At 44.9% G+C, this 12,911-nt stretch overlaps 1 protein-coding gene across 1 annotated transcript in view; it reads right to left on the reverse strand.

The window, feature by feature from the left end:
- Positions 1 to 12,911, reverse strand: part of LOC146772915 (semaphorin-7A-like) — a 295,594-nt gene that overhangs the window by 235,120 nt on the left and 47,563 nt on the right. The window contains exons 2-3 of the mRNA XM_085639536.1: positions 11,345 to 11,484; positions 6,747 to 6,809 (exon numbers count right to left, since the gene is read on the reverse strand). Coding sequence (XP_085495662.1) covers positions 6,747 to 6,809; positions 11,345 to 11,484 — 203 coding nt within the window. The remainder of the gene's footprint in view (positions 1 to 6,746; positions 6,810 to 11,344; positions 11,485 to 12,911) is intronic.

Consider the following 12,911-nt stretch of genomic DNA (forward strand, 5'->3'; position numbering starts at 1 on the left):
GGGAGGCAAAAGTGCACATCACCCAAGGGTGGCCTGATAAGAAAAAGGTGAAACCCAACCTCAAACCCTTCTATGAGGTGAGAGAAGAACTGACGGTGGGAGACGAGGGCATATTCATTTACCGGGGAGAGAGAGTAATCCCCCCGACGAACCTCATCAACAGGTTGCTGGACTTATTGCATGTTGGCCATCTGGGGATTGGGAAACTCAAGGCCAGATCGAAACAGAACTACTGGTGGCCAGGCATGGACATGAGAGCAGAGAGACACTTCAGAGAGTGTCCCCAATGCCAAGGGGCCGACAAAACGTTGAGGCCCTTACGCCCAGCACTGGGGAAATTCGACACTCCCTCAAACCCCTGGGAAGAGTTGTCGATAGATATTTTAGGGCCGGTGCTGGATGACCAGAGCGTACAGAAATATGTGTGTGTTCTCATCGACCGTTACTCCAAATGGCCAGAGATAAAAGTGAGTGAATCCATGGACACGGAGAACATCCTGGAGTTCTTATCGGAGACGTTCACCCGCGAGGGAATTCCCAAGTCCATCTTAAGTGATAATGGGCCCCAGTTCAAATCTGAGAAATGGAACCAGTTCATGGAGAGAAATGGCATCTTGGTAAAGCACACGGCCATTTACCATCCAGCAGGGAACGGTCTAGTGGAACGATTTAACAGGGTGGTGATGGGAGCCATACAAGCGGCCATCACCTGCAACAAAGACTGGAAGAAGGCGGTGGAGAATATGGTATGGGCCTACCGAATAACGCCCACGAGTACGGGGTTCAGCCCGTTCCAAATATTGAGAGGGCGGGAACCCTTCACGCACGACAACAGAATCTGGAAGGAGAAGGTAGTGACCAGTGAATGGTCTCCGGCGGTCGTAAGAGCAAATCTGGAGAGAGCACAAGCCATCTACACCAATAATTACAACAAGAGGAGGAGTGTGAAGGACACTCGGTTAGAGAGAGGAGAATGGGTGAGAGTAAAATTGGCTACCCTACAAAGGAAAGGAGACAGCAAGTACAGCAAGCCCATGCAGGTCAAGGAAGTGTACGATAGAGCGGCCCTGCTCAGCGATGGGAATGTGTGGTCGCAGGACCGCATGGCCCGGTGCAACAAGATATTGAGATGGGAGCAGTGGGAACCGGAAGGTGAAAGCACGAAAGACGTGGACGAAAGGAACAAGGCGAGTGGAAGTGAAGAAAGGGAAGAAGCGGAAGCTGGAGAGGAGCAAGTAGGAGATCAAAGGGGTGAGACACCAGAGGCAGATATGGACAGACCGAGAGGTAACATGAACAGTGGAGGAGAGATGAATGTAAGAGCAGAACGTGAAGAAACACAGAGCCAAGTGACTCGAGAGTGCAGTGGTAAGGTGACCAGGAGCGGTAGACAAGTTGTAAGGCCCTCCAGGTTCCAAGACTTTGAACTGGACTGCGAATTGTAAGTGATTGAACTTTGGGTTGGAAAAAGGGGAGATATGTAGCGGTCTAGTTGTTACCGCGTCACGCAGACGTGACGCCGGCACGGCGCGTTGGCGCCGGATGCGCGCGGAGAGCTAGCGCGGAGGCGGGGAGAGTGAGCGCGCTGCAGCAAGGGCACAGAGGGTTGGCCGGCGCTCCTCGGAGTAACTGCTTGTGTGATATCCCAATAAACACAGCGGAAAGAATCACACGTGTCTCGAGTGCTTTATATGACAACTTTACAGTGTCTGTAGCAACGGAGGGCAAAATATATTTTTGTGTCATCTTGGGCCATAAACAATGTGTGTGCATCAAGAGCAGTGAGGCAAAAGACATTAAAAACGTGAAGTTGCAGGTGAAGCGAGCCTGGTTGCTGTGTCTGTTTACTGTGGAAATGGGGGTTGGAAGACCGGGGAAAAGTTCTTGCGTGGGGAGTTAAATAAACTAAGATCGGTGTCATGACAAAATAAAAGCATGATGTCGATTCAAGGAGCTCGAAAACCCACGTGTGCACTCACCAAGAAGTATCAGCGTTTCTCGTTTAACCCGATTTGGTGGTGTTTACTATGTGGGACTAACGCCGCGCATCTATCAGCAACAAGGCAGCCATCTTCCAAAGGGGCTTATTAAAAAATGAATTTTTATAACACCCGGGACAAAACAGATTGGCGTGCCATGGGAGGTGGTGGCGGGGGAGGGCACCGCACGAGCCGCTATAATTAAAGATAATGAGTTGGGCGAACTGCGCACAACAAAACGTGAGGCCACCGTTATTTAATGTTAAAAAAAAACAACTTTTGGATGAGCTGCGCAGCCCGTCCCGCTAGAGGTGGGTGTGGCCTCACTGTAAAAGTGAAAGCGCGCATAGCGCGCTGCAAATACAAAAAGAACAAGCGGCCCCCATTGCTAAAGCTGCTGTACCACTAGTGCTCTTTAAATTAATTTGACAAAGAGTTCTTCGAAAGGGCTAATGCAAGCAATACTGTAAGGAGACAAGTACGAGATCCAGTCCTGATGGGAGGTTACAAAAGGAGCCAGGGAGGTACTAAGGAGGGACTAATAAGCCTATTAAATCAAAAGCCAACATTTACAAAAAACATTCACAGCAGCCAATTGAAAAGCTGGGCGGAGAGTGGCTGGAGCTTCAAGTCCATACCCTAATACAGCATGCCTCGCAGAGCAGCGCATGCGCTACCCAGGCTCAACCTAAAAATATGGTATGACAACCAAAGCGGACTGAAAATACAACATTGGAAAAAAGGTGACTGGGTACAAGTAAGAATGAGTACCAAAGAGCATCAGAGTCAAAGTAAATACTACCCTTTCTCGTCAAATAACCAGAGTGTACTGCAATGTGGTACCATTAGACAATGGTCAAATATGAAGTTCAGACAAAATTGATGAACATGATGGTAACTAATATTCCTGGTATGTATTTCCAATATTTCCCCTCATTAAAGAAAGGAGATGTTTTGTAATTGATCAAATATACATCTGTATGTCACCTGTATATTAATAGAACAGCCATGTATGTATTTATAACATTGGCATGTTCCTTCACCCCTTCCCCCATGTTACATGTTGATCGTTCCAAAGGAGCTTGCCTTAGAATGCTCAGGCATATGACAGTTAAGTCAGTTAAGGAGAGTGGATAACTGGATAAAGAAGACTCTTCATTCACTTCTCATTGTGTTTTCTTTTCATTTATGATTTACAATAATTTGGGTTTTTTCACTGAAATATATATTTCAGTATGCACACACTGGTGACTTTTCACCATATGCATTTTGTACTAGTAACATGCGGAAAAAACCTGCAGAATCACAATATCCTCGAAAAAGCATATACTCTTAGGGAAGGCAAGAGTAAATAAAATAAATAAAACATTAAACATGAGCATCTCTCTTTCCAGACAGAGGTAGTGGGCCGGCTGCAGCAGTTGCTCGGTAGTGGGGGAACACAGGGGAGCCTGGACAGACAGGCGGGATACTGGCCTCACCAAGGGCCATATTATCAAGGAACGACAATAACATTACCACCGCTTTAGCGGCAGAAAACTGCCGCTAAAGCGGCGATAATGGGCTTGATAATATGCCACAGAGAATTCCCATAGAAGCCCATGTTCACACCAGAACCTGGGCTTCTATGGGAATTCACAAGGGCATTTTTTCAAGCCCATTATCCCCGCTTTAGCGGCAATTTGCTCATGCTAAAGCGGCGATAATGTTATCGCCGTTCCTTGATAATATGGCCCCTAGTCACCCCCTAGCGATGCCACTGAGTACGAACAAAGCTATGATTGGTATCTTGGCGAGGGCAACTCAGCCGTTCATACTTCCCGAGATAGGCAACTCCAGCATCATAAGAAGGTAATAGTAACATCTGTTAGTTACAGTGCTTAGAAACGGCAGGAGATGAAGCGCTGTGCAAAGACAAGTTGTTACTGACCTAAACCACGTGAATTTTAAAGTTTATTTAGGTGACTCGACTTGACGGCTTATAGTTAGATTCTTATGGAAAAGTCAGTGTTAAACCTCTCTGCAGAGCTCTCCATTATTGCTGGTCTGCCTTCGCATTCCTGTACTTTTACCAACATTCTCATCATGGTAATATATGCTTTATATAAAGCATGTTTAACATCGGAATGAACTCAGCGCTTGTTGCCAAAAACCTCTGCATCAGGCATAAAAAGTGGTTCCAGTGACATGAATAACAAATGTGTCACGTGCTGTGCCCAACAGCCTTTCGCCTCTACTCACTTGTGGGTGAGCAAGCTGGACTGCCACTTCAGATGCCACTGAGAGCGTGCAGCGGAATCACGGGTACTTTATTTACTGGGTAGGTATCTGAGTTTCTACCTCCTTGGGGCGGGGCATAGGCACCGGCGCCGTCAATCAGCGTCAGCCTCAGCAAGGCCACCGTAAAAGCCTGGAGCGCTGCTCTGTCTTGTTTCACCCTCTGCTTCTTCGCCACTCCATATGCCAATTCCTAGTTACGCAGCGGCGAACCACGGACTACCCGGCATGGAGAGCACCTTGCCCCAACTCATTTGAGGCGGACTACGCAGCCCTCCCGGGGCCCCCATGTGAGTCGCTATTGTGTGCTGGTGGGCGGAGGAGGGATGGAGAAAGGGTGGGGGCTGTGTAGCCAGTCTGTGGCGCTGAAAGAGGGAGCAGGTCTGCCACGTCTGTTTGGGATCACGCCGATGGGCACCAAGGCTTCTAACTAGACAAGCATTGGTATAGCCAATAGGTCTCGCTTTTGGGACCTTATAAGTGTTTAGCCATGCAACAGTTGCATAACTAAATACTTATAAGAGACCTATTGGCTATGCCAATGCTTGTTTGTTTATGACTGCTCTGTAGTAATGGCAGCACACGGGTGCCACCATTACTACATAGAAGTAATAAACAGAAAAAAAAAAAATAGCTCACGGAGAACATCAAAGTGGCCATGCGGCCGTGAAAGTGATCGCGATCGCAATCAAACATCAAAGCGGCCGTGCGGCTTGGAAAGTGAGGCGCGTGCGCCCGCGCACATGCACTGTAGCTCTAGGCTACAGTGGTAGCACTTTTTGGAGCCCTCACAAAAAGCCTCACCAGACCAGCGCATGCGCTGGGTCAGGTGAGACCTAAAAAACTGGACCACAGCAATTTACCTGACCCCAGTGTTAAACAAGCATTTGCAATGCAGTAGGACTCGCATTTACACGAGACCTATTGCATTGCAAACGGGAGTGCGGGCAGGTGGGGGGCAGAAGGGCGAGAAGGCACGAACAACGGGAGTGCATGTGGGTGGGGGGCGGGAAGGCATGGGTAGAAAATAGTGCTCACAATCGAAATAACACTTACCATGCAACACTCGAAGTAAAGGAGCCAGTAACCAAGGAAGGATACAAATGACGACATGGCCGTCATAAGGAGGGACTAACAGCCTATAAACCAATCAGAAGGCAGTATTTAGAAAGGACAAAGACACAAGCCAATGAAAAAGATTGGCGGGGAGTGGACGGAGCTTCCACTCCATACCCCATTACTGCATGCCTCGCAGAGCGAGCAGCGCTTGCGCGCTGCCGCTATAGGCTTAACCTAAAAAATAGGTAGTAATTTGCCAGATTACATTACCTGGCATTTGACCACTGTCTTTAAAGTGTAGCAAATAAGGAAAGATAAATACAGACTTTCAAGCCATCCTTATCATTGCTTGGACTTTCAGGACCCACAAAAAATCGGCTTGAGACTAAGCCACAGTTTGGGAAACAATGCTCTAAAGGATGGCGTTCTCTCATGGCATTTCTTAAGTTTCACTCACACAACGATTATCTGCAGAGGAAATAAAAAGCATGAGGGCACAAAATAACAGAACAGTACGAAACAGGAACAGTAGGGCAGATAGGGCAGATAAAAGATGTTTAGATGGATGCTTCTAAGCCATTTATTCCTCTCATCCTTACAACACACCAACATTCTGAAAGAACGCGGTAGATACTGTGTGTAGCCCTTGGCATCCTTCAAGAGGTAACACAAAGTCTGTATTGCTTGCATATACACTTTTGAATGTTTGGGGAAACCATCAGCATACGATGGCAACCATTTTCCTGATTTAGTCTTTAAGCTGCATGAATGCGAGAGCAACGTTTATGTTGGTGCCGCCATGGCGATTTTCGCCTAATCATTGATTAGCCACATTTGCCACATAATATATAATTTACTGCATAATTTACAAATTTTAACAAAAAAATGTTTTTGTTTCAGGCTTAACCGGTTAAAAAGTTACCAAAAATGTTGCGATACGTGTTGCTGCGTGGCGTAACGAAACTGGAGAGGGCCGCCCCGCAGGTTTCTTGAGGGGCCCCGTGCAGACTCAAACAGGAGCTCTCTGGCCAAGGCACTGTGCCGAGGGGGCCCCCTGGAGCTTGGGACCCCCACACACCGCGGGGCTGCGGGGGCCTATGTTACGCCACTTGCTGCGCCGTGTGAGGCGTTTTTTAAATGTTCACTAGTTGTTTATTGCTGCTGTGGGTCTTAAAATAATGTGCAACCAATGTCCAGTGTTAACAAGTGAAAAAACTACAAAATAACGATGTACTAGCATCACAAAATGTGCCGCATTACGCCGCATAATTTGCATTTTCTTGCCACATCATTTACTCAACACTGCTGCAATATTTGGCCCTCCCCTGCACAATAATTCCAGTGGCCCTGCATAAAACAAGAGTGACATGGTGTAAAAGAATGTGAGGAGATTGGGTGTCGTGGCCGATGAGCTGCAGTCTCTCACTTTACCTTAGAATTTGGATATTTGGTTTTACAGTCCTTCTTCGTTTTTTCATCTGCACTGAGCCGAATCTGAAAAGAAAGAACAAAAGTGGTCTAAGTTACACCATCATCTCATAGAGGCGGCTCTCTGCTCCCCTCACCCTAACCCTCTCACCTTGGAAACTCCATCTGTGGCCCTGTGTTTTATGCTTGATGTCCCTACACCAAGTGATCATGTCGTAGGAGGAGTACCCGAACCTCAAGATGAAAGGTGGAATGAGAACTCGGGTAGACCCAGGGGATGCTGATGAAGTCTATGTGGGCTAGAAGCCACAAGCATGGCTAGGATCAGGCAGCTTTATGTGAGCCAGGCCAAGAAAATAAGTATCATTGAGAGGAGCAGTAGCAGTCAATTCAGTTTGTGGTATATTCAATATGCATAGCAAATATTTGTGTTTATTACTGTGTAAAGCAACATCCTGGCCCAGTCACTGTCAAAATAATGAGTCACCAGAACAGAAATGGATACAGGAGGTGCAATGGAACCGAGATAAACTGTCGATCGAGCAAAAATTCTTCAGGTTAACTCCATCATAGATGGCAGCAGGCCTGGATCCAACATGCAACAGTGGCATATAGTTAATGTTTTTTGATTTAAAAAGATATGTAAATATGCAAACCAGATCTGAGAGCAGCCTTAGAACATTATGCAAAAGGAGAAGTGAGTCCTAAGTAAAAAAAGGAACATAAGCAACTCGTATCACACATAAAACTGGAAATTCGCAACCTGCAAATTCAGATTAGACACAAACAGTTTGGCTAATGTAGTGATATCTCAGCTTTACGAACATATTGGAGACCATTCTCTTTTGGGTTACAGCCTGCCTGCTTCCATCCAGGTACAAGTACAGAACCATCTGCACTGTACATCAGTGGACAGCTCCAGTGGCTATGGATTTGAGAATTTCCTGTGGAATTTAGTTCAGTAAATCCAAGTCGACTGAGTTATTCCTCATTCTGTGGGACTTAACTAATTAATAATAAGGGCATATATGCATGGCGATGCCAGCTGGAACCATGAATTCTGGCCACCCTCTATCTCCACCTATTTATTCTCCTAACTCGCAATCAGACCCTATATCCTGAGTCTGATGAAATGACCAGACTCGTTTTTTACTTTAATCTGTATGTTATGGTATGTTAAGTTATTGGATATTTGTAGAGCGCACACACACCAGAGTTTCTTGGAACTGTAGGAGATAAGACGACCCGGTAGAAGAGAAAATGTCTCTAAAAATATGAACAAACATTTGATTCGTAAAAGAGTTTCAAGTGATATTAAAAAGCCAGGTTTTTATTCTGTGCCTGAGGAAAGGAATGGAAGAGAGCATGCACATTTGATGGGAGGGTTATTTCATACCTTAGCTGCTGCTACAGAGAAGGTTTGGTTCCCAAACCAAGTAGTTCGAACCATGAGGCTTTCAAGCAAAATTTGGCCAGTAGAGAGCAAAACACTATAGGAACATGCATATGGATCTGGAAGTGAGAATGGAAGGAGCGGAGCCATGGATATCTCAATGAAGAATTACCAGGGCTTTGAGAAGAGCTCTGCTCTATGGCAGCCAATGGAGCTGAGCGGGAACGGGGGATACAAGGTCCCTGGCAGAGGTTCCTGGATCAGACACGTCACGGAATTCTAAACAAGTTGAGGTCTTGAGCTTAATTTTTTAGATAAGGCAAAGTACCACGGGTTGACATAGTTGAGTTGCAATTGAATTACAGCCATCACCACATACCTGTGAATTCTTTTTTCAGATGTTTGATATGCCAGAAGCAGGCTTGAAAAAACAGCCTGGTCCCAGGCAGCATTTGTGTAATAAGTCCATATGAGGTTAATATGGTGATCATAGAATCCATACAGGTATGGACACCAAGAAGAAACCCTATGCGTGTACTACAATGTTTATATTTATCATGCTGAATCGATATAGATGTTTCAATCCACAGATTCCTGTAGTCCGCATGTTCTACCACACATATCATGACCATGCAGAATCCATCGGGCTGTGACTTTGGGACTTGTGCAATGCACAAATACGATGGCCAAGCACCACGCATAGTGATGTTTTACTAAAACCCTTAAGGACATTTTACCACTTGTGAGTTGTGATGATACACAATTCATTAAGGATGTACCACCACAGGTGCTGTGACCACTGTGAAGTCATATGCATGTACCATCACTGGTTCTGAACCGCCAGAGCCCCCATCAGTGATTCTTACCCCATCCTCAGTCACTGCTGCTGCTTGCTTAGCAGTTACAAAATGGCGGCTGGCTGTCAGTTTCATAAAGCTGAACAACTCTAAAATGGAGCTCTCCTTACCAACCTGGACTCCCCATTATAGAAGGCCTACCTGCAGAGCTAACAGACCATGTAGTAGTGTTGTCACAAGGGTTTGGATCTTACGGAATCTCATTGACCATCAATTATCCATGTGTAACTTGTTTAGTCCACATTTATCAAATCTAGAACTGTCTATGACAAAAATGTGCACCTAGTTTTGTTGAAGTATTATTTACTAAATTGAATAATTCGGTATATTTTTCAATCTGGATGTTTTATTTTTTTTAAAAAAGGGTACTTTTCAATCTAAGCATCGTAACACTGAAGAAATTGTCTCAATTGTGATATACGATTTGCTTGAGTTGCGCCAACTTTTTGAAATGGTCAAAAGCATATCATAGCTGTTGGCTTAACGACTCATTGACAATGTCATGTACTGTGCTGCTACAATTCGATTGAAAAAAAAAAGTGCACCTCAACCTATCAAAATATTCCTTGGTGATTTAACAGGTGGTATAGAATGCTTAAACAGAAATCTGAAATTATGACTTTTTCTTGCCAGGCTTGGCAAGCACATATCGGCTCCTGGTGGATGAGTGTATTCAGTGCCGGACTGGCTGTAGCAGGCACTGGGCGTTTTCCTGGTAGGTCGGAAGGCTGGGGGCTGGTTTTTGGCCTGTGAGGGGGATGTTTTTGTTACTGAGGGCCAGTTTTCCGGCAGTGCTGCAATATTGGCCCCCTCTAACAAAAGCGGCAGCAGTGCAAAGGAGCGCCAGAGGTTCTACAGTAGCACCCCCCTGTCCCCACGGGGTCTGGTCTAGCAGAGTTGCTAGGGCTGGTTTCAGTTCCCAGTCTGTCCGTGAGTGTATTGTTTCTAAATCATTGTTTATCAACCACTGTTATCGGAAACAGAATTGTTCAAAATGCTACTTCCCACTTTCTTGTTGCTCCACTCCTTTCCTTCACATTACAGATACCCAGAGCCAGGGAAATTAGGCTAGGCAGTAGAGCCTTCCAAGAAGCAGCAGCAAGGCTCTTAAATGCCTGCGCAACTCACAGATAAGCCTAATAGCCACCAAAATTAAATTACTTACAACGTAAATTTACGTTGTAGATAGATAGGTAAATGGGCGATACAGCTGATCAACCTCCATATCCACAAGAATAATTGGTTTGGTCATGGAGCGCTTCAAAAATAATTTGTGACTGGGGTGGTAATGAGACCATGCAAAGTCATTTAGGGCTTCTAACCTGCCAGGATCCATAGATGCTCTATCAGAGTTATAATGACTAGACAAAGTTCACAAGTATGTTCGACCATGGGATACAAGACCCTGCAGAACTCAAACCGATCTTATTCCTCATTCCTTAAGGATTTCTCTCCATAATGATGGTGACATTGGAAGACCTACAAGAATTATCCACCAAGGGTATGATGACCAAGAAAAATCCAGAGTCAGTATGTATATATTGAATATAAGTTACCTGCAGGCAACCCCAAGACAGCTGTGAACTGTGAAGTCAATCCTGGCATGTGGCTTTCACCACTTTGATGCTGTTACTTGTAGTTTTACTTTGCTTATCAGACATGGGGGGCTAAAAGGACTAGAATGGAAAAGCAATTCGTTCTGAAATAAAGATGACTAGCTGAACACATGACATGGGACAACTTGATAGGCCACTGGGTGCCGTCATGCACATGAGAGACGCCGACTCGACTTACAGCAATTGACACTTAATATTAGTACTAGGACTTTCAAGCAGCCCTAAACAGGAGGGCCCAATAATACATAGTAACGTACCGCCAATCGTGACCTCGCGGCTTGAGATGACACTCTGACAATTTACTGGAGAGATCAACATGACAATTTAGTATGCCCTGATGAAGTCCACAGGCAGTGGACGAAACGCGTTGGCTGTTTTTATACAACCTCTGTGAAAGAATAAAGAATATAGGATGTACAATTTGGATGAAATGGACTAACTTTGGAAATCTATATCTGAGGTGCACTCCACATTTGTGGATGGACTTTTCTTGATCTTTGGATTGCTCTTTGGAAACAGTGGGTGCAGGTTGAAGTGCAGATTACGTGGCTTAAAACTGCTGTATTTTGGACTTTGTTTGGGTTATTACGAGGGAGCTGCGGCTGTCATAGAGGCTCGCTGTTTCATTGTGTTTTGTATGCACATGAGAGCTCATGCTTCTACAGAAGGGACAATATAATTTCCCTTTGCAACCATGTATCACCCAAGGTAAGTACTCAGAGAAATACCACTCACCTGAGTCTCTGTGACCGAGCCATCAGTGAATGACAGTACTCGGATGACTTCGCGCCCTCCAATGTACACCTGGCTGGAGCCCTCATCGTGAAAGAACACTGTGTAGTTTTCCACACCTCCAAAGCTCAAAACAGGTGAATCTACATGGAAAGATAATGAAGAAAAAGAAGCAGACATAAACAAATTCTTAGGTATTTATATACTCCTCTTACTCTCACTGTATCACAGCATGTTATATGGGACACCCTAGACAATTTAAAATACCACTCTCACTGTATCACTGCTTTGCACAATGAACATCTTCAGTCCACTCCCTATTATTCCACTACATGGAATATTGGAATATTGAACCTTCCCAGACATCTCTCTCTCTCTTTTTCTATATCGAATACTGAACACTCTAATCATTTCCTTCCATTCTATTGTATCACAAAATTGAATAAAAACCTCTAGACATTTCAGTAGATTTGGGGGAGCAGGAGAAAAACATGCAAAGTCTCATTAACAAACCAGAATCTGCAATTTGTACAGCAACTGGTGTGCAATTGTCAGTGCAATTAGAAATCTAAGCAACAGGTCACACCACCAATTGTGCATTCATAAGGCGGTTGCCAAATTAATTATCTCATGATCATTAAGTAGACGGCTCACAATTTGCAACCACTTTGAATTTCTGTGAATGTAAGGCTGGCGGCGTGCAATAGACAACATATTTCCGCTCTAGCATTTGCTTCACAAATGGGAAAGATATTTTTAAAGCAGTCTATATCCATTAAAGAGGCACAAGCTGCTTCTAAATGTTCCTCAGGGAGAAGGGAGTGGTCCTCTCGACCATTGCCTGATCTCTCAGACGCTGGTTGACGTGGTTGCAAAAGAGTGAGCCATCTCACAGGGACAGCTTTCTCTTCGAAAACCAGATACATCACCCTTTCAGGTGTCGGTATCAGATCTGTGGTTTCCAACCGCAACTGGGATCAAAAAGCATTGATACATCCATTGCGACTCCCACTAGGAGTGGCGCACACCTATCACCCCCCTACCTAATTGGAATCGTTAATTGGCCTAAAAAAGGGGATTTGTACATTCCAAAACACACTTTTGTCGTTGCAAACCCTGTAGTTTTGTGTACTGCAGTATTTGCAACTGAAAAATAGTTTTGTACATTGGGTTCCATATTTCTACTTGAATAAAGAACAAGCTACCATGCATTTATATACCCCTTCCCCCACAAACAATATTTCACATTTCTATCCTCCTCGCATGGTCTCTCCATGTGAAACATAAACTCCCTAGGTATTTTTATCCTTTTGCATCTTATTGCCATGTATTAGAACATTGGAATGTTGAGCGATCCATTGAAGTCAATGGAGTGCTCTGGGTTTCTAGTGGCTGGTAGAAGCCCAAAGCATCAACGTTCCAATGTTTGTTTACAGCTACTGCTGTGAACAAATGCCTCATGGAGTCCGAGGGGATTTCAACCCCCTCTGGCTCCGTGAGGCCTTTGTTTTACAAATTAGAACATTCTGCCCTCTAGGGTGGAATGTTCTAATAGCCTTAGAGCCCACAT

Source organism: Triturus cristatus, chromosome 12, assembly GCF_964204655.1.
Source record: "Triturus cristatus chromosome 12, aTriCri1.1, whole genome shotgun sequence".
Classification (NCBI taxonomy): domain Eukaryota; kingdom Metazoa; phylum Chordata; class Amphibia; order Caudata; family Salamandridae; genus Triturus; species Triturus cristatus.